Here is a 23,850-nt window from a genome sequence, read left to right on the forward strand (position 1 = left end):
GCACGGAGACACCACAGCAACACGGAGACGCCACAGCACGGAGACTCCACAGCAACACGGAGACTCCACAGCAACACGGAGACACCACAGCAACGCGGAGATACCACAGCACGGAGACACCACAACACGGAGACACCTCAGCACGGAGACACCACAACACGGCGACACCGCAGCACGGAGACACCACAGCAACACGGAGACGCCACAGCACGGAGACACCACAGCAACATGGAGACGCCACAGCACGGAGACGCCACAGCACGGAAACACCACAGCACGGAGACACCACAGCAACACGGAGACGCCACAGCACGGAGACACCACAGCAACATGGAGACGCCACAGCACGGAGACGCCACAGCACGGAAACACCGCAGCACGGACTCACCACAGCAACACGGAGACGCCACAGCACGGAGACACCACAGCAACGCGGAGACACCACAGCAACGCGGAGACACCACAGCAACGCGGAGATACCACAGCACGGAGACTCCACAGCAACACGGAGACACCACAGCAACGCGGAGATACCACAGCACGGAGACACCACAACACGGAGACACCTCAGCACGGAGACACCACAACACGGAGACACCGCAGCACGGAGACACCGCAGCACGGAGACACCACAGCAACACGGAGACGCCACAGCACGGAGACACCACAGCAACATGGAGACGCCACAGCACGGAGACGCCACAGCACGGAAACACCACAGCACGGAGACACCACAGCAACACGGAGATGCCACAGCACCGAGACGGCACGGCACGGAGACTCCACAGCAACACGGAGACACCGCAGCAACACGGAGACACCACAGCAACGTGGAGATACCACAGCACGGAGACTCTACAGCAACACGGAGACACCACAGCAACGCGGAGATAACACAGCACGGAGACACCACAGCACAGAGACACCACAGCAAGGAGACACCACAACACGGAGACACCACAGCAACACGGAGACACCACAGCAACACGGAGACACCACAGCAAGGAGACACCACAACACGGAGACACCACAGCACGGAGACACCACACCAACACGGATACACCTCAGCACGGCGACGCCACAGCAACACGGAGACGCCACAGCATGGAGACACCACAGCACGGAGACACTACATCAACACGGAGACACCACAGCACGGAGACGCCACAGCAACACGAAGACGCAACAGCATGGAGACACCACAGCACGGAGACACTACAGCACAGAGACACCACAGCAACACGGAAACACCACAGCAACACGGAGACACCATATCACGGAGACTCCACAGCATGGAGACACCACAGCAGCATGGATATACCACAGCAACAGGGAGAAACCACAGCACGGTGACACCGCAGCAACGAGACACCGCATCACGGAGACACCATATCATGGAGACACCACAGCAACACGGAGACACCATATCACGGAGACACCATATCATGGAGACACCACAGCAACACGGAGACACCATATCACGGAGACACCATAGCATGGAGACACCACAGCAGCATGGAGACACCACAGCAACATGGAGCCACCACAGCAACACGGACACACCATAGCATGGAGACACCATATCACGGAGACACCACAGCAACATGGAGACACCATAGCACGGAGACACCATAGCACAGAGACACCCTATCACGGAGACACCATATCACGGAGACACCACAGCAGCATGGAGACACCACAGCAGCATGGAGACACCACAGCAACACGGACACACCATAGCATGGAGACACCATATCACGGAGACACCACAGCAACATGGAGATACCACAGCAACACGGAGACACCACATTACGGAGAGACTTCAGCAAACGGAGATACTACAGCTCAGACACCATAGCAACACGGAGACACCACAGTACGGAGAGACTACAACAAACGGGGATACTACAGCTCAGACACCATAGCAACACGGAGACACCACAGTACGGAGAGACTACAGCAGCGCGGAGACACGACAGCAACGCGGAGACATCACTGTACGGAGAGACTACAACAAACGGGGATACTATAGCAGGGAGTCACCACAGCAACATGGAGGCACCATAGCACCGAAACACCACAGCAACACGGAGACACTACAGCATGGAAACACCCCAGCAACACGGAGTCGCCACAGCACCGAGACACCACAGCATGGACATACCACGGCGTGGAGATACCGCAACACGGAGATACCATGGCACGGAGACGCTACATCACCGAAACACCACAGCACGGAGACATCACAGCAGCACGGAGATACCACAGCAAGGAGACACCACAGCACCGAGATACCACGGCACTGAGACACCACAACACGGAGACACCAAAGCACGGAGACACCACAGCACAGTGCCACTACAGCACGGAGACACCACAGCACGGAGACACCACAGCAATATAGAGAATCCACAGCAACACGGAGACACCACAGCAATATAGAGAATCCACAGCAACACGGAGACACCACAGCAATATAGAGAATCCACAGCAACACGGAGACACCACAGCACGGAGACACCACAGCAATATAGAGAATCCACAGCAACACGGAGACACCACAGCAATATAGAGAATCCACAGCAACACGGAGACACCACAGCAATATAGAGAATCCACAGCAACACGGAGACACCACAGCACGGAGACACCACAGCAATATAGAGAATCCACAGCAACACGGAGACACCACAGCATGGAGACACCACAGCAACACGGAGAAACCACAGCAACACGGAGACACCACAGCATGGAGACACCACAGCACGGAGTCACCACAGCCCTGAGACACCACAGCAACACGGAGACACCAAGGCACTGAGACACCACAGCACGGAGACACCACGGCGCGGAGATACCAAGACACGGAGACACCACAGCAACACGGAGACACCACAGCACGGAGTCACCACAGCGCTGAGACACCACAGCAACACGGAGACACCACAGCACGGAGACACCACAGCACGGAGACACCACGGCGCGGAGATACCAAGACACGGAGACACCACAGCATGGAGACACCACAGCATGGAGACACCACGGCACGGAGACACCACAGCACGGAGACACCACACCAACACGGAGACACCACAGCACGGAGACGCCACAGCAACACGGAGACACCACAGCACGGAGACACTACAGCACAGAGACACCACAGCGACACGGACACACCACAGCAACACGGAGACACTATATCACGGAGACACCACAGCAACAGGGAGACACCACAGCACGGTGACACCGCAGCAACGAGACACCGCAGCACGGAGACACTACAGCACAGAGACACTACAGCACAGAGACACCACAGCAACACGGAGACACAACAGCAACACGGAGACACCATAGCACGGAGACACCCTATCACGGAGACACCATAGCATGGAGACACCACAGCAGCATGGAGACACCACAGCAGCATGGAGACACCACAGCAACACGGACACACCAAAGCACGGAGACACCATATCACGGAGACACCACAGCAACATGGAGATACCACAGCAACACGGAGACACCACATTACGGAGAGACTACAGCAAACGGAGATACTACAGCTCAGACACCATAGCAACACGGAGACACCACAGTACGGAGAGACTACAGCAGCGCGGAGACACCACAGCAACGCGGAGACATCACTGTACGGAGAGACTACAACAAACGGGGATACTACAGCAGGGAGTCACCACAGCAACATGGAGGCACCATAGCACCGAAACACCACAGCAACACGGAGACACTACAGCATGGAAACACCCCAGCAACACGGAGTCGCCACAGCACCGAGACACCACAGCATGGACATACCACGGCGTGGAGATACCGCAACACGGAGATACCATGGCACGGAGACGCTACATCACCGAAACACCACAGCACGGAAACATCACAGCAGCACGGAGATACCACAGCAAGGAGACACCACAGCACCGAGATGCCACGGCACTGAGACACCACAACACGGAGACACCAAAGCACGGAGACACCACAGCACAGTGCCACTACAGCACGGAGACACCACAGCACGGAGACACCACAGCAATATAGAGAATCCACAGCAACACGGAGACACCACAGCAATATAGAGAATCCACAGCAACACGGAGACACCACAGCAATATAGAGAATCCACAGCAACACGGCGACACCACAGCATGGAGACACCACAGCACGGAGACACCACAGCAACACAGAGACACCACAGCACGGAGACACCACAGCATGGAGACACCACAGCACGGAGACACCACAGCAACACAGAGACACCACAGCATGGAGACACCACAGCATGGAGACACCACGGCATGGAGAGACCACAGCACGGAGACACCACACCAACACGGAGACACCACAGCACGGAGACGCCACAGCAACACGGAGACGCCACAGCATGGAGACACCACAGCATGGAGACACCACAGCACGGAGACACTACAGCACAGAGACACCACAGCAACACGGAAACACCACAGCAACACGGAGACACCATATCACGGAGACTCCACAGCATGGAGACACCACAGCAGCATGGAGACACCACAGCAACAGGGTGACACCACAGCACGGTGACACCGCAGCAACGAGACACCGCAGCACGGAGACACTACAGCACAGAGACACCACAGCAACACGGAGACACAACAGCAACACGGAGACACAACAGCAACACGGAGACACCATAGCACGGAGACACCATAGCACGGAGACACCATAGCACAGAGACACCATATCACGGAGACACCATAGCATGGAGACACCACAGCAGCATGGAGACACCACAGCAGCATGGAGACACCACAGCAACACGGACACACCATAGCATGGAGACACCATATCACGGAGACACCACAGCAACATGGAGATACCACAGCAACACGGAGACACCACATTACGGAGAGACTTCAGCAAACGGAGATACTACAGCTCAGACACCATAGCAACACGGAGACACCACAGTACGGAGAGACTACAGCAGCGCGGAGACACGACAGCAACGCGGAGACACCACTGTACGGAGAGACTACAACAAACGGGGATACTGCAGCAGGGAGTCACCACAGCAACATGGAGGCACCATAGCACCGAAACACCACAGCAACACGGAGACACTACAGCATGGAAACACCCCAGCAACACGGAGTCGCCACAGCACCGAGACACCACAGCATGGACATACCACGGCATGGAGATACCGCAACACGGAGATACCATGGCACGGAGACGCTACATCACCGAAACACCACAGCACGGAGACATCATAGCAGCACGGAGATACCACAGCAAGGAGACACCACAGCACCGAGACACCACAACACGGAGACACCAAAGCACGGAGACACCACAGCAATATAGAGAATCCACAGCAACACGGAGACACCAAAGCACGGAGACACCACAGCACAGTGTCACTACAGCACGGAGACACCACAGCACGGAGACACCACAGCAATATAGAGAATCCACAGCAACACGGAGACACCACAGCACGGAGACACCACAGCACGGAGACACCACAGCAACACGGAGAAACCACAGCAACACGGAGACACCACAGCATGGAGACACCACAGCACGGAGACACCACAGCAACACGGAGAAACCACAGCAACACGGAGACACCACAGCATGGAGACATCACAGCACGGAGTCACCACAGCGCGGAGACACCACAGCAACACGGAGACACCAAGGCACGGAGACACCACAGCACGGAGACACCACAGCAACACGGAAACACCACGGCGCGGAGACACCAAGACACGGAGACACCAAAGCACGGAGACACCACAGCACAGTGTCACTACAGCACGGAGACACCACAGCACGGAGACACTACAGCAATATAGAGAATCCACAGCAACACGGAGACACCACAGCATGGAGACACCACAGCACGGAGACACCACAGCAACACGGAGAAACCACAGCAACACGGAGACACCACAGCATGGAGACATCACAGCACGGAGTCACCACAGCGCGGAGACACCACAGCACGGAGACACCACAGCAACACGGAAACACCACGGCGCGGAGACACCAAGACACGGAGACACCACAGCACGGAGACACCACAGCGTGGAGACACCACGGCACGGAGACACCACAGCAACACAGAGACACCACAGCACGGAGACACCACAGCAACACAGACGCCACAGCACGGAGACACCACCGCAACACGGAGACACCACAGCAACACGGAGACACAACAGCACGGAGACACCACAGCACGGAAACACTGCAGCACGGAGACACCACAGCAACACGGAGATACGACAGCACGGAGACACCATAGCAACACAGAGACGCCACAGCACGGAGACACCACAGCAACACGGAGACACCACAGCAGCACAGAGATGCCACAGCACGGAGACACCACAGCACGGAGACACCACAGCAGCACGGAGCCACCACAGCACGGAGATACCACAGCACCGAGACACCACAGCACGGTGACACAATAACACGGAGAAAAAATAACACGGAGTCACAATAACATGGAGGCACCGGATAAAAGCAAATTACTGCGTATGCTGGAATCTGAAACGAAAGAGAAAATGCTGGAAAATCTCAGCAGGTCTGGCAGCATCTGTAGGGAGAGAAAAGAGCTAACGTTTCGAGTCCGATGACTCTTTGTCAAAGCTGAAACTCGGAAACCGGGTGCTAATTCCCTGGGTTTCTGTGGCTCTGACTCATCTTTCATTCTCACTCCACAGTATAAATATTTCCCACTTTCTCTGTCTGTTAGCTCTGTCATCGGGCTCGAAACGTTTGCTCTTTTCTCTCCCTCCAAATGCTGCCAGCCTTGCTGAGATTTTCCAGCATTTTCTCTTTCGCAACACGGAGACACTGCAGGACCGAGACATCACAGCACCGAGACACAACAGGGCAGAGATACGATAACATGGAGACACGACAGCCCAGAGACACCACAGCAACACGGAGATACGACGACGCGGAGGTACACATGATGGAACCTGTCGAAGCCTGTCGTCTTAAAGTCCATACTTGCCCAGCATAGGTGTTTGGGGGGTTTGATTATTTTGTATGCAATTTAATATCTTCTCACTAACCAGCTATTAATGCATTTCCTTTTTAAATGTATTAATGGCAAAACCATAAATGAATTATTTTACAATGGTGTCCCTCGTTCCCCCAGCACTACCTGAATCAAATAGTGGACATGCAAATAATCTCAGTGAGTTGATTAGATAGACTTGGCTCCTCAATCCCTTACAGGGCAGCTTGACGAATTTGATTTCAACACATTAGCCAATACAATCAGAAACTGGGCTGGAGATTTGGCAGCCGAATGCACAGATCATACGGGATGTCGGTGGAAGGGAATCGACCTTGCCCTGTGCTGAGTACCATGTACCAGGCCACCACTGATCCTTACCCTCTCCAGCCCCATGTTATTGAGCCACATGCGCTCGACGTATCTCCCAAATGAGCGGAATGCATTGTCAGGGATGGTCCTGATGTTGTTGAAGGAAAGTTTTAGTTCCTCGACCACCCTGAGTTTGCTCAGTGCGACTGCCGGGTAGGTATTCAGCTTGTTCTTATCCAAATGAAGAGTTGCTAAATTCTCCACATCGTCCAGAGCGCCAGGGAGGATGGTCGTCATGTCATTGTCACTCAGATGGAGCCATCTCAGTTCCTTTGCCCCGGCGAAGGTGCCGGGTCGGATCTGGTGCATCCTGTTGCTGGTGAGCTGCAGCAGAAACAGACTCTTCAAAGGTGTGAGGAGCCCCTTGGCGAGCTCGCTAATTCTGTTGTTATCCAGGTAGAGGTAGGTTAATTGTGAAAGATCCTGAAAGGCCCCTGGCCGGATGGTGGTGATTTCATTTTTGGACATGTAGAGATAGACCAGTTTCTTGAGTCCGCGGAAAGCTTTGGATGAAATCTCTTGGATGTGGCACTCCTGAAGGTGGAGCGAAACCAGGCTCTTCATGGAGCTGAATCCATTGGACGGCAGGATGGGATAATGGTTCTGCTGCAGGCTCAGGAGACGGACTTTGTTGGGCACCCTGGGGATTTTCTTCAGCCCCTTGTTTTCACACACGACGTGAAGCAGGTCCCCCAGACAGTGGCAGCCACTGGGGCAACGAGGAGCTGCTGTCCCCATGGCCAGCAGGGGGGCCAACAGCAACCAGCTGAGTTGGTGCATTTGTGCGGGCTGGAGGCACACACACACAGAGGAGGGAGAGAGAGAGGGAGGAAGGGGCGTGCAGTATCTGAGCGTCCCTGGACTGTGCAGTTCCGAACTAACCCTGCAACGCAGAGAAGTGCTATTTATAACCTGCAAGCCTCTCGGTGGAGATGGGCGGGACAGGCAGTCAATTCCTTTAACACTGCAGGAGCCAGCGGGAAGTTTGACTTGTGAATCCAGGCAGGATAAGGCGTGGGTTACTAGGATGGCCCAGATAGAGAGGGGAGACGAATTGGGGAGGCGGGGGGGGGGGGGGGGGGGGGGGGTGTGGTCGACGACCCTTGGTCAGATCTATGAGAGGACCCAATATCTGTTCCTGTCTCTACACAGGGAAACTCTCTTCAGAGACACCCATTCCTGGCCAGAGAGCTTGCAGCCGCTCAGAAAGCTGCAATTATAAAACCAGTACCCAGAACTAGACTGTGTATTCTGGCTTCTAACTGAAACAGAACACTCAATAAAAATAGTAAGGCAATTACTTCCCCTATAAGTCCCCCCCCCCCCCCCCTCTTCTTGACTATCAGAGAATTGACACAGTCTGTGTACCAAGCTCATGCTGCTGGATCCTTGCCCATCCTTCATGTTTATGTAATCTGTGAAATGGCTTATTAATCCTCCAGACCTTAACATGTGCTGGAAAAAATAAATAAAACGACTGCCCCGGATTCCAAAATAGTTTGCAAAGGCAAAGAAAGCACACATTATTTCGCAGACGGAACCAAAAACACATTTTTTTGGGACGTGACCTGACACTTTTCTATAACCAATGCGGAATTCAAGCTTTCCTTGAAATGTGCCGGCCCACGTTTATTTTCATGTTACCCTTCAAAAAGTTCATTTCAATATTTTTCCTTTACCCCCCCTCTCGTGGGTCTAGTGTGAAGGAATTCTGTCCACCAGCTGGTCACTAAGGAGAGAGCCGTTGAGCCGGCGGCCTAGTCCTGGACTGAGCAGAGAGCTAGTGTGGATTTGTGACGGGCCAGTTGTGTCTGAGGGTGTGGATTGCGGGAGTCACCCCGTGACTATTTTTGAGGAACGTGACAGGCAAGGGAATATTTATGGATGTTATTTATGTGGATTGTCAGAAAGCATTCCATAAGGTTCCACAGTGAAGGTGGTTAACAGAAGAGACAGCGTATGGAAGTGGAAGAAAGCTATTGGCCTGGATGGGGAATGGGTGGGTGTAGGAGGCAGAGAGTTAGTGGGTATGTGCTCAAATTGACCAGATACCATCTAGCGGTGTTCTCTGGGCACCTGTACTGGGGCTGCACTCTTTCACTATAACTATATGTTACATTGATGGAGGAATAGGGAGCTTGCATCCGAGCTTGCTGACAACACTAAGTTAAGATAACACAGTAAACAGTGAATATGGGCGAAGAGGATTGCAAAGGGATATTGAGAGGCTAAGTCAGAAAATCTGTGGAGGAGAGAATTGGTTTCGGTACATTTTCCAAATACGGAATGCCTCCTGTTCGTATTGGATTTGTGCAACATTGGCAGGAAGGAAGAAAATCTATGTTAAAGCTGCCACTGGTCACTCTCCTCATGAGATTATTTCTTTGAACATGTTATTGGGCAGGCAAGCACAGCAGCACCACCCCACAATGGTCAATGTAATGAAAGACCAGTTTGTTTGTTTCCAATGGAGTTGGTCAAGGGATACTTGTTAGGCAAACCCAACAAGAACTCTTCAAATTGTACAATGAAATATGTAGCAGCCATCTGAAAAGACAGGTTTAAGTCTGAAAGGTAACACAGATTACATAGATAGATAGAACATACAGTGCAGAAGGAGGCCATTGGGCCCATCGAGTCTGCACCGACCCATTTAAGCCCTCACTTCCACCCTATCCCCATAACTCAATAACCCAATAATCCCTCCTAAACCTTTTTTGGTCACTAAGGGCAATTTATCATGGCCAATCCACCTAACCTGCACGTCTTTGGACTGTGGGAGGAAACCGGAGCACCCGGAGGAAACCCATGCAGGCACGGGGAGAACGTGCAGACTCCGCACAGACAGTGGCCCAGCGGGGAATTGAATCTGGGACCCTGGTGCTGTGAAGCCACAGTGCTATCCACTGTGCTACCGTGCTGCATATAGGTTGTTGAACTTATATGCTAGATATGTAACTTGCGGTAGATATTCTGTAGCCACTCCTGTAAGTGGTTAAAAATTCTCCGTTGAATTTGCGTTTACCCCCTGCTCAATATCCAGGAAGTGTAGCAAGGCCCAGGAATTCAACAGTTAACTCTGATCACTCTACACCAACCCAGTGGAATACATCATGCACTGTCATACAGCTCTATCTTCAATAGGTGATTAAACACATGCCCTAATAGATCAAGGTTCGATCTGTGAACTGGCATATGAATTTATTTGACCCTAAACAGGCAACTGTGCAATGGATACGGTATTTTTACAGTCATTAGAAACTTTGCTATTCCCAAATTGTCAGAATAAGAAAGATGTTCCTGCTTTACACAACTGCTCTTAGAAACATTCATCTATTGGAGGCAAACTATTGGCCTGCATGGGGAATGGGTGGAGGTAGGTGGCAGAGTCTCTATCTCGCTTCCAACAGACTGCTCAGCTGACTGAAAAAAGGAATGGTTGGAAGCTCCTGGCCACAGAATTGGCCAACAATGTTGGCCATGAGGGCCCAGCCCATACCTTCATCCCAGACATTGCTCTTAATCCTAACTGCCAGCCTACGATACCAGCTACCTTAGGTGTACAGTGTTGAATGGGTTGGTTTGATTCATTGACCTGGAGCAAATACTCTGACTAGACTACTGAAAAACGCATGCAAGTTATAGTATGAACAATTGAATCATGGAAATCATCCACTTCCCTTCACGTCGCTACACATAACAATCATATATGACAAGGACCTTTCCCTCAGCTGTGAGTATTAGCCAGACCATAAGAAATACAGAAAGAAGTCCAGAAATTGAACAAATGGAAGTGTGGAGTCTCAAACATTTATGTTGTGAATTGTTTTCAGAGACCTATTAAAAAAATTCAATTTTATTTTCACTTTCCCATTCTGTCTCTTCTCTCTTTCAATCCAATCTTTCATGTCAGCACATAACTTAGGAGCAGGAGTCGGCCACTCAGCCCCTTGAATCTGCTCTGCCATTCGACAGGATCATGGCTGATCTACTTATAACTTCAACCCCACATTCCTGACCAGTGATAATCTTTTTTCCTTTCCTCTATTCCTTTCAGTATCTGATTTAATTCTAATTCACCCTCTCCTCCACCTTTCTTCTCTTTATTTCCAGTCCGTTAGTTTCATTGCTTAAGGAGATACTGTGTGTCCTGTTGTTCACTCTGGTCCTAGATATCCAGTTGTCCTCACTGCACCATTATCATCTCCACACTTCCAACAAGTAGTGAGCAAAACTTTGTAAACCTGAAATTGCAATTGTAACTGCTACTAATGGGGCATTTTGTGAATTGAGTCCCTTCCGTCAGAATCTGGCTCAAAATGTTGCAGACTCTTCCAGTTCAAGAGTAAAACTTGCAATGAATGAGTTAACTATCTGCTATGGTCGGTATTCCCAGTTGGAAGGCCTGTTTTTGAACTTGAATATCTCCATTGTGCCACTGTTCTGGATGAATTTGGCCAGCGGTTGCAATCTGCCGTTCACCCACGATATTTCACATCTGACCATAAATGAGTACCAGCCTTTCAGTCTGACTATTGAACCAGTGCACCATACAGTGCGAACTGGGAGTTAAGTAACGCGCCTGTGGTTTGAGTTTGCAGCTCACCTTTAAATTCAACACTGCGGGCAAACATCGCAGATTATTTATTAGTGGTGCGATTTATGTTGGAGAGTTGACTGTCTGGGAAAGTGAAAAACAAGGCTGAGTCTCCCCGAGCTGACTCAATAAGTAGGTTGAAATCTGTCCTTGCATTGGAGTCTGTGTCCATTTGAAAGGGGGCTGCTCTGCCCTTGACAGCATGGATCTAGGTGCATGCAGTTTTTGTATCAAAATTGTTGGGAAATGGGACTGGATTCTCCGCCGGCGGAATTCTCTGTTTAGCTGGTGCCCGGGGGTTTCCCGACGGCGTTGGGCTGCCCACAATGGGAAACCCCATTGACTGGCCGGCGTGACGGAGAAACCCGCCGGCGGGTCGGGGCAGAAAAGTGGCGTGGTGGGGCATAGAATCCCGCCCATGGTACGTGGCCTGTTCTTGAATTCCCAGCAGGTGGGGCTTTCCCTGCAATTCTAAAGCCTGAATTTCTCCCCGTAATTCATTGTTAATGGACAATAATCAGCAGGGTTGTTGAATTTCACCTCCATAATATTCCCAGATTTTCTGGGTGCCCCACAGGATCCACAGTGGGACGCCTTGGAAGTCCCAACGCAAGGAGTTTGTAGGAGGACTTTGGGGGAGGCGGTGGTGTAGTGGTATTATCTGGTAATCCAGAGACCGAGGGTAATGTTCTGGGGTCCCGGGTTCGAATCCGGCACAGTGGTTAGCACTGCTGCCTCACAATTCCGACCTTATGTGACTGTCAGTATGGAGTTTGCACGTTCTCCCCCTGTCTGCGTGGGTTTCCTCAGAGTGCTCTGGTTTCCTCCTACAGTCCAAAACTGTACAGGTTAGGTGGATTGGCCATGTTAAATTGCCCCTTCGTGTCCAAAAGGTTAGATGGGGTTACTGGGCTACGGGGATAGGGTGGAGGCGTGGTGCTTAAGTAAGGCGCTCTTTCTAAGGGCCGGTGTCGACTCGATGGGCCGAATGGCCTCCTTCTGCACTAGGGATTGTATGCTCAGCAGATGGCGAAATTTTAATTCAATAAAAGTCTGGGATTAAAAGTCTAAGGATGACCATGAAACCATTGCCAATTGTCATAAGTACCCACCTGGTTCACTAATGTCCTTCAGGGAAGGAAATCTGCCATCCTTACCTGGCCTGGCCTCTCCGTGACTCCAGACACACACAGCAATGTGGTTGACTCTTAAGTGCCACCTCACTGAAATGGTCTAGCAAGTTGCTCAGTTCAAGGGCAGCAAGGGCTGGGCAACAAATGCTGGCCCAGCTAGCGATGCCCACATTCCAAGAATGAATTTAAAACAAATTGACCGGGAAGGTGCAACTTCCAAAGGCAATTTCCCAACTCCCCGGGACATTATGAAAAGGTATCTGATCTGAGTTAGAATTGGAGACTTCTGATGGTTCTGACTTATTAAACTGGATAGTTACCGAGAAATGTTAGATTGCAAAAAACAGGTCTAACTCCTGGATAACTATACAACTGAATCCCCCAACACAACCCTTCCCCTATCCTGATTCCCCCACCTCAACACAACCCCCCCCCCCACTTCAACATTGATACTTAGACTCCCCCGATCCTCCTACCTCTGTCTGAATCCACTGACACTCCCCAGACTGTCCCCTCCGATTCCCTTGACCCTCCAACTCCCCCGACTCTCCAACTCCCCAACTCCCCGACTTTTCAGCTCCCCCGTGACCCTCAAACCCCCCCCCCCCCCCCCAACCACCAAATTAAATTGTTTAGACATCACCAACCACCCTACCCAGCTGGCACACAATTGACTCTGCCACCCTACCCATCCTGCCTCCCTGCCCACCCTGTCACCTACCACCCTGCCACCTTAACCTATCTACCTACCTACTCACCTCATTCACACTCATTCCCTAAGAGACTGAAAAGCTATTTAAATGTCCTAAAGCCTTTCATTATAGTGAATGAAGATTGGCAAGAATATGGCAGCGAATGCTGTAAAAGGCCGCATGGTTTGGCTTTCCCTCCCCATAATACCCTGTGAAGGAGGAATTCCAGAACAATACGCTCCACGCTCCTGAAGAGACACAGGTTGGAAGTCCGGTTCAGAAATATGAAGCTCCATCTTTGTGTAAATAAAACCAGGGCAGAGTGGCAATCAGATGATCATTGCCACTCAGCAGAAGATTCCGCCTATCATCTATTTCCGACCCACCTCAGTTCAAACTTGCTGTTACTACCTCTGGAGCGAATGAACTATCCCAATGCTGCCTCTACCACCTTTTCAGGCAGTGCGTTCCAGACACCCACCACCTTCTGGGTGAAAAAAGCTCTCCTCAATTTCCCTCTAATCCTTCCCCCAGTTACTTTAAATCTGTGCCTGTTACAGGTGGTCAGATGTGCCGAAATGTGGCAAATGGAATTCATTCCGGAGGTCTTGCACTTGGGGTGGGCAAACAAGGCAATGGAATGTTGGGATAAATGATGGGATACTGAGAATTGTAAAGGAGCAGCGAGGGCTAAAAGTGCATGTCCACAGATCCCTGAAGGTCGCAGGCTAGGCAGGTAGGTTGGTGACAAATGCAAAAGAGACATTTTTCTTCATCCGCCAAGGCATAGAGTATAAGTACGGGGAGGTTTTGCGAGAACTATACAAAACACTAGTTAGACCGCAGCTAAAGTACAGCACAGTTCTAGTCACTGCACAAGAGGAAGGATGTGGCCGCAATAGAAAGGATCCAGAGAAGCTTTAAGAGGATGTTGCTAGGAATGGAGAATTTTATCTATGAGGGAAAATTGGATAGACTGGGCTTTTTTCTGCTAATCTACAGCATTCTTCCTCACTCTCAACCATACGTGCCAATTGTCAACATATCTACAGATTCCTTAATCGTGACCTCCTACAATTAGTCTAAATCATTGACAGATACCAAGGACAGTAAGACATCTATAACTGAGTCCTGCAGAACCCGACTGGAAACAGCCTCTGGTCACAAAAACACCCATCGTGTTTCTGCTGTCATACCCAGAGACAGATTTGGATCCAACTTGTCACTTTCCCTTAGGCCCATGAGCTTTTAATTTTCTGATCAGTCTTCCATTTTTAAAGTCCTTGCTAATGTCTATGTGGACCATATCAAGTGCGCTACCATCATCGTCCCTCCTTGATTGCACCTCCATCAGATTCAATCGACTTAGTCAGATCCATCTTCCCTTAACAAATTCATACTGACAGTGCTTGTTTAATCTTGAATGACAATTTATACTGTCTCGCAGAGTATTTTAAAAACATTTTGCCACCACTGTGTTTTGACTGGCTGGTTTGTAATTACTCGGGCTATTTCTTCTCCCCTTTTAAGCAATGTAGCCCTCCAGTCTACCTGTACCACACCAGTAGTCAGATAGAATTGAAAATTTGGAACTCTTTCCCCACAAAGATGTGGATACTGGGGATCAGCTGAAGCTTTCAAAAGTGTGACCAAGAGACTTTTGTTAAGTAAGGGTATTAAAGGATTTGGAGCGAAGGTGGGAAATCGGAGTAGTGATGCAGATCAATAAAAATAATGCTCAGATTATGGGTATCAATAGCAAGGTTGTCATTCATTGCCCATTCTTTGTGATAATAATCTTTATAATAAGCATCTTTATTGTCACAAGTGGGCTTACATTAACACTGCAATGAATTTACTGTGAAAATCCCCTCGTCGCCACATTGCAGCGCCTGTTCGGGTACACGGAGGGAGAATTCAGAATGTCCTAATAGCATGTCTTTCGGGACCTGTGGGAGGAAACTGGAGCACCTGGAGGAAACCCATTCAGACACGGAGAAAGTGCAGACAGGGACCCAAGCCGGGAATCGAACCTGGGACCCTGACGCTGTGAAGCCACAGTGCTACTCACTGCTACCATGCTGCCCTATGAGAAGGTGGTCTTGAGCTGCCTTCTTGAACTACTGCAGTCCATGTGGTGTAGGTACCCCCACAGTGCAGTCAGGAAAGGAGTTCCAGGACTTTGATTCATTGTCAAGAGAGGAATGACGATATAGTTCCAAGTCAGGACGGTGTGTTCATGGGGTTCGGGCGTTGTACGTCATACACCACCTAAACACATGGTGGCAGTGCGAGAGGTCAGCTCTGAATTCAACACTGCACTCAGACCCGAGATTACTTATCTGTGCCTGGGTTTATGTTGGAGAGCATCCTGTCTGGGAAAAGTGAAAAATGCAGTCATGTCTTCCAGAGTAAAGTCACAGAAAGGGTCTTTACAGACACTGTGGAGATTTAATTTCAAGAAACAAAATCCATGAGTGAGCACAGACCAAAATTCAAGCAGTGGGTGGCATTATGGCTTTGGTACAGGTGGGCATAATGCCCGAGCTGCATTCCATTCAGATTGCTCCAGACGTGGCCGGCAACTTCAGTTTCTGTCTGTTTTTGATATTTTACTCACCATGTCTTTCTGTATTATCAATTCTTTTCAATGTGAGCTGTCCCTCTCCTGCAGTAGACAATAGGATAAATGTTCCTGGGCAGTTACATTTTTTGTATCCATCATGGTATGTGAAGATCACTGGAAAGGCCAGAATTTGATGTCTATCCCTTCAGAAGGTGGTGGTGAGCCACCTCCTTGAACCGTTGCAGTCCATGTAGTGCACAAGGCCTCAAATGTACCAGCAGATTCACATGCTCCCTCTCCAGAGACAGCTGGTGCATGGACCTATGGCCAAATTGTCCAGCACTCTGAGCTCAAGGTATTTAATCAATCAATTATATCCGCCAATATATCCTTCACATTAATAATGCAATGAAGCAGCTGAGATGGTTGGTCGTTTGATGTGAACCCGAAGAACTCCTGCTTCAATACCCTGGGGCATTTTCCTTGGCATTTTGCGTGGTATTGGTCTTTTGGTCTGTTTTAAATTCTGCCCATGATTACCAAGCCCTCCCAACCTACAAACCAAAATCTAATGCATGTGGAATATCTAGCAATGTAGTGAACCCAGGGTTTTAACAGAAACATTTATCAGCATCTTTAATCCAAAAAATATGTTGAGGTCTGATCAATCTTCTTTGTAATTTTGAAAGGATTCAATTGAAGGTGGAGCAACTATTTCCACTTGTGAATGAGTCCTGAACAAGGGGGAATAAGTAACAAATCAAAGAAAAGGTTAGGAGAAATGCCTTTGAACAGTGAATTTTGAGGATGTGGAACATACTGCCACAAGAAGTGGGCGAAGCTGAGAACAGTTCAGCTCCCTTCAGCTCTGAAGACGAGACATACCGGACTCAAAACGTTAACTTTGTTTCTCTCTCCAGCGATGCTGCCCGACCTGCTGAGTTTTCCCAGCATTTTCTGCTTCTGTTCCTTATTTAAGGGTGTTTGATACAGACATGAAGGAGAAGTGGTTTACAGCCACTGAGTGAGAAGAGATAATTTGGGCAGGAGGAGGCTCATATGGAGTACAACAGGGTTCTTGGGGGTCATGCAAAACTTGGAAAAGCCCTAGAATTTGTGACTGACATTTCCAGGGATAAGGTTTTTCTGATTTGTAACCTTTTCCAATGTTTTGCCCATGTTCACTTGCCGCTCTCCATAATCGTTTGGCTTATTCCATACAGGTAAGTAGACCCCACAAGCGCTTTTCGTGAAACAAAAAATTCCACAGTACAAGATAGTCTTGTGAGAGTACTTTAACTGACACCCACTTCAGGGTTCAAACATAAAACTACAGACACCAGAGTTTGTAATGTATTAGAAGGAAAATGGCTCTGAAATATTTCAGTTCGGAATTTTATTTTACTGGAGATGCAGATATTCTCAAATGGATCCAATGGTCTGGTATTGGTGCTGTGGATTCAACAGCACCAGGGCGGCATGATGGTACAATGGTTAGCACTGCTGCCTCACAGCGCCAGGGCCCCGGGTTCAATTCTGGTCTTGGGTGACTGTGTGGAGTTTGATCATTCTCTCCGCTTCTGCACGGGTTTCCTCCGGATGCACCAGTTTCCTCCCACAGTCCAAAGATGTGCAGGTTCGAGTAACGGGGATAGGGCAGGGGAGTGAGCCTAAGCAGGGTGCACTTTCAGAGGGTTGGTGCAGACCTGATGGGCCAAATGGCCTCCGTCTGCACTGTAGGGATTCTATGAACATAACTCTGGTGTGATATTTTCATGATCCAGAAAACGTAGGATTTCATTGGACAGAAACGAGCCATTCAGACTAACCAGTCCATGTCAGCATTTATACTCTATTCAAACATGCTCCCAATTTTACTCTTCTAAATCTACCATTATAATCCTCCATTCCCTTCTCCTTGTGTGCTTGTCTAGGTTCCTCTGAAATCTATCCATACTATCACTTCAACCACTGCCTTTGGTAGTGAGTTCCACATTCTCACCACTTTCTGGGTAAAGAAGTTCCTTCCGAATTCTCTGGATTTCTTAGTGATTGTCTTGGACTGGCATTATACTCTTCCACACAAGAGGGAATGTTCTCCCTGTATGCAACTGATGGAAAACCTTCAGTGGAATAAAAACTCCACTGAACCTTCGACCGTAAACCCCAGTAAATTAGTCAGAATCAACAGCAGAGACTGGAGAGGCTAAACACTTTCACACTACAAACTTTAGGCCAGCAAAATTAAAAGATTCTGCCCTATAACTTTAGCCATTTTTGTTGAATGCACAGTGTGCAGACATCACACATTCACCCCAAACCTGTGCCCTGTATCCCAACCATCGTAGGTTTCACCATTCACTGTCTACTGTATCATCGTCGGGTCCAGATAAATATGTCGCTAAACTAAGGATAATTCCAATCTAAACATAGAATTCCAACTTCCCATACCTTATCCCAGGCTAAGGATTTCTGGTCCAAACATAACATTTAATCCAAAGAAAAACTCGGTCCAGGAATTAAATGTTCCCAGTTGCTCATTTTTTAATCCTCAGCTTACTAAATATAACTCTGAATTTGGGACAGCTGCACATTTGAGAAGCCTCAATGCCTTTATGTATGATGTGTTTTTGCAGAAATCCTGCTCCAAGAGAAGTTAAACTTGTGGAAAATTTTAAATCATTGCTCTATGAGACCCTTGTTGTTGTAAATATTGACAGTGAATCCATTCGACTTTGTAAGTCCTTCTCTGTGTAAAACCGCTTCTAATAAACACACAAGGAACTTATGGAAAAGCAGCTATTGAATGGAAGGCGCAGTACTGGCCCAGATGCTGAGAGGGAAACAGGGAGAGTCAATATTTGATTCGTTCTTGGGATGTGGACATCATAGCAAGGCCAGCTTTTATTGTCCGTCCCTAATTGCCCTGAAGAAGGAGGTGGCCATAGAGCTATATGGCTGATTTTTACAGGAGTGGAAGGGATGGGTGGGAGGGTGGGGGCAGTGTCGTGTGCTGCTCATCCCCCCGGAGGAAATTTCAGTCCAAATCGACTGACGTTAAACAAGGCCGACACAGTAATTTGGGTGACCTTAAGGGTGGGACTTTTGCCCCTCATTGGGTGGAAGTCACATCCTCAGAAGCTGCCAATCTGATCTGCTGGTAGCTCTAGCAGCGACAGAACTCAGTGGTGGGCACTATTGGGGCTGCGAGAAAGAAGGAAGAAGAATGCCAGAAGAAGGCAACAACGGATTCCGTAGGATCCAGACTCGGGTAAGTCCAGGGTTTTGAACGGGTAGGGGATCCAGGAACCCAGGGAGAACGTGACGGGAGGTGGTGAGGGGTTTGGGATTTGGTGGTTCGGCAGGAAGTGACAAAGGTGGTGTTGATGCGCACAGGGCGCTCCCTGATGGGCGTTCCCCCCCCCCCCCCTTCTTTGTCCGCATTTATGACAATTATGCACAGAATAGCCTTCCCACTCCTGCTTTCCTGCCTGCAGAAGCCAACCATAATTTGACATTGGCACCATAATATATGAGTAGGTTGGCTTGTTAACAAGCTCAATTGCCCGTAAATAATTGTTTTAAAATGGCAGCAGGCTGCCAATGTTGGTGGTCACCCGCCTACCATTTTATGGGCAACCAGTTGGGGGTGAGAGGGAAGGTGGTGTGCTAGTCACCATCGTGTTTTATCCCCCCACCCACCCACCCCAGCAGAATACGCGGAAAACCTGGCTGAACATTGTAAAAGCAAACCTGTGGTGTCATTTTATGGCAGAAGAGAAGGCCATTTAGCGCGTGGAGTCCATGCCAGCTCCCTGTGGAGAAATCCAGGTCAGTCTCATTCCCATTCCAAAATGAAAATGAAATGAAAATTGCTTATTATCACGAGTAGGCTTCAATGAAGTTACTGTGAAAAGCCCCTAGTCGCCACATTCCGGCGCCTGTTCGGGGAGGCTGGTACGGGAATTGAACCGTGCTGCTGGCCTGCCTTGGTCTGCTTTAAAAGCCAGCGATTTAGCCCAGTGAGCTAAACCCCCTCCCTTGATTACTGTAGCCAAGCAGCTTGATTCTTTCAAGTGCTCAATTTCCTTTTGAAATCATTTAGCATTTCTGCTTCCACCATCCTTGCTGGTGACAAGTTCCAGGTTATTAGCATATCCTGTTTAAAACGGTTCTTTTCCACATTCCCCCTGCATCTCTTGTCCAAAACCTTAAATCTGCATCTCCTAGTCCTTGCACCATCAGACAGATTCTCCTTCTCTTACCTATCCAAACCTATCTAAATATTGTACACCTCTAAGAAACCACCCTCAATCTCCTTTGCTTCAAGGAGAACGAACCCTACTACTCCAACCTAATCTTGCCGCTAAATTCCCCATGCCTGGAACCATTCCGCTTAACCTCCTCTGAATCCTCTCAAGGACCCTCCCATCCTTCCTAACGTTTGCTGACCAGATCTGATTGCGTTACAACAGGACAAGTAATGAATTACAGCCATGTCCTTTCCTTACCAAAGTAAATATCCACACCCAACACACAAACACTCACATGCATACAAGTGAACATGCTTACATAGATGTGTACCATTCATGCATGTGCACACACTATGCTCTCCTCTCCTGCACATTTGACATGACCATGGGAGTACACACAGTTGTAGGGGTACATGCACACTCGTGTAACACCTGCAAACTCATACAGACTAATGCAGGCACATGTGTGCACACAAACAAATGCACAAGCAAACACACAGAAATGAATTTTTCCGTGCAGGAATGTATATATGCAGGACATATAATATGGTATGCAGCATAATGTTTATGATACTGGACAAATAATCTTTTAATCTTTATTGTCACATGGAAGCTTACATTAACACTGCAATGAAGTTACTGTGAAAAGCCCAGAGTCACCACATTCCGGCGCCTGCTTGGATACACCGAGGGAGAATTCAGGATGTCCAATGCATCTAACAGCATGTCTTTCGGAACTTGTGGGAAGAAAACGGAGCAGCCGGTGGAAAGCCACGCAGACGTGGAGAGAACATGCCGATTCCGCACAGAAAGTGACCCAAGCCGAGAATTGAACCTGGGACCCTGGCGCTGTGAAGCAACAGTGCTAATCACTGTGCTACTGTGCTGCCCTCTCTATCCTTTCTGCCAAAATGCATCACGTCATCAGTTAATTCCCTCTGCCACATGTCTCTCTATTCTGCTAGCCTATCTATGTCATAGAATCCCTACAAGTGCAGAAGGAGTCCATTTGGCCCATCAAGTCTGCACCAACCCTTTGAAAGACCATCTACCTGTGGCCAATCCCCCACCCTATTCTTGCAACTCCACCTTAAGGGGCAATTTAACTTGGCCACTCCACCTAACCTCCACATCTTTGGACTGTGGGAGAACCGGAGCACCTGGAGGAAACCCACGCGCACATGGAGAGAATGTACAAACTACGCACAGTCACCCAAGATCGGAATCGAACCCGGGTCCCTGGCACTGTGAGGCAGCAGTGCTAATCACTGTGCCACCTGTTTCATGTTGCTGGTGACTTGCATTATCCTCACTGTTTGCCGTTTAGTATCATTGTCAAATTTTGACATGTATCTCTGCATTCCAATGTCCAAGTCATTTATATTGATGAAATAAGCAGTGGTCCTGGCATTGATCCTTGGGGAACAGCACTGTTTCCCATCCTCCAGTCAGAAAAATAACTAATTATTACAATTTGTTGATTTCTGTCCTTAAACAAATTCATTCACTAAGTTGGTTCCATGAGCCACAATTTTGTTAATCATCTTAGTATGAGGTATTTTGTCAAATATTTTATGAAAATCCATACAGCCAACAACCGTTGTATTCCCTTCCTCAATCTCTGTTACTTCATCAAGAAATTCAATTAGTCGAGTGCAATCTGCTGATTGTTCTTAATTACGTCAAACCTCTCCAGTGCCTGTGGGTTTTCCCCTAATGTTCTTAAAACCTTTATCCACCACAGATGTTAAACTACCTGTTTTACTATTGCTTGGACTGTTCTTGCATCCTTTCTTGAACAAAGGTTCTTGATAATTTTCCCCTCTCCAATCCTCTGTCGCCTCGCCCTCATCTAGGGAAATTGAAAGATTAAAACAAACTGTTCCGTTATCTCTGCCGCCCTTTCCTTTAGTGACCTGGGATGCAAGACATCTAGACCAGGCAACCCATCCACTTGTAGCCAATCTTTCCAGTACTTCTTGCCTCTCATCCCATCCATTGCATCTATAATCTCTGCTTCTGCCAATATTTTCTCAGATTCTTTTTTCTTAGTGAACACCAATACAAACTACTCATTTAGTATTCTATCTTGCCCTTCATTTGCAAGAATGTATAACTTTCCTTGTCCCTTAAAGGACACATCCCTCCTCTTTCTACTTGCTTACTATTTACATGCCGGTAGAGGATTTTTGTGCTCTCTTTTGTGTTACCTGCCATTCTATCTTCATATTCTCTTTACCAGTCTTACTTTCCTCTTCACTTCCCCTCTCAAGCTATTGTATTTGACCTGGCTCTTCCTTAAGAATGCACCTGATGTACATCAGACACCCTGGGTGGAATTCTCCGGTCCGCCAGCAGTGTATTCCTGGGTGGCACGCCCTCACTGGCAGTGGGATTCACTGTTCCCGCCACCTGCCGATGGGATTTCCAACTGTGACTGTCCCACGCCGCCGGTAAGCCCGGGGGCATAGATGCACTGCCTGTGCAACAGAGAATCCCGCCGGCGGAGAATCCAGCCCCCTATCTTTTTGATTTATCATATTCTCTATCTTCCTGGCCATCCAAGGAGCCCTGGTTTTGGTTCCCCCACACTCATTGTAGTTGGAATGTCCCTATCCTGTACCTGAAGCACCCCCTCCTCCTCGCCCATTGATCCATTACGGATTTTCCTGTCTGTCTTTAGCTCTCTTTTGCCCTCATCCCATTGAAATTAGTCCTCTTCCAATTTGGACATTCTACTTTAGATTGCTCCTGGCTCCTCTGCATTAATAGTCTAAACCTTATGATATGGTGATTGCTTTTACACAATTTTTCCCCACAGTCACTTGCTCCACCTCATTCCCCAGCACCAAATCCAGCATGCATCCTTTCCTGTTAGACCATACTAGTCGAGAAAGAGCTCCGGAACATATTTCAGAAGATTCTCCCTTCATTACCTTTCACTCTAACACTATTCCAATCGATGTTTGGGTAATTACGTTTCCTCAGTAAGACCACCAAATAGATTCTGTACTTACCCCCTCAAGGACATTCCCTCTTTTCAACACTACAGTGTCCTCCTTAACCAGTACTGCTACCTACCTCCCTTTTTCCTTCCTTACCTTTTATGAACATTTTATATCCTTGAATATTGAAGCGTTCAGTCTCTCAACAATTTAAGCCATATTTCCATTATTACTGCTACATCATATCCCCACATGGCTA

At 48.9% G+C, this 23,850-nt stretch overlaps 2 protein-coding genes across 5 annotated transcripts in view; one reads left to right on the forward strand and one right to left on the reverse strand.

Moving 5' to 3' along the window:
- The window catches only part of chad (chondroadherin), a 57,714-nt gene extending 49,444 nt beyond the window's left edge, over positions 1 to 8,270 (reverse strand). For all 3 annotated transcript variants that reach the window (XM_072483255.1, XM_072483253.1, XM_072483254.1), the window contains exon 1: positions 7,415 to 8,270. In XM_072483255.1, coding sequence (XP_072339356.1) covers positions 7,415 to 8,185 — 771 coding nt within the window. In that variant the 5' untranslated portion in view covers positions 8,186 to 8,270. The remainder of the gene's footprint in view (positions 1 to 7,414) is intronic.
- The window catches only part of acsf2 (acyl-CoA synthetase family member 2), a 273,790-nt gene that overhangs the window by 184,361 nt on the left and 65,579 nt on the right, over positions 1 to 23,850 (forward strand). The gene's annotated exons all lie outside the window — the stretch shown is intronic.

This window comes from Scyliorhinus torazame, chromosome 18, assembly GCF_047496885.1.
Source record: "Scyliorhinus torazame isolate Kashiwa2021f chromosome 18, sScyTor2.1, whole genome shotgun sequence".
In the NCBI taxonomy this organism is placed as follows: domain Eukaryota; kingdom Metazoa; phylum Chordata; class Chondrichthyes; order Carcharhiniformes; family Scyliorhinidae; genus Scyliorhinus; species Scyliorhinus torazame.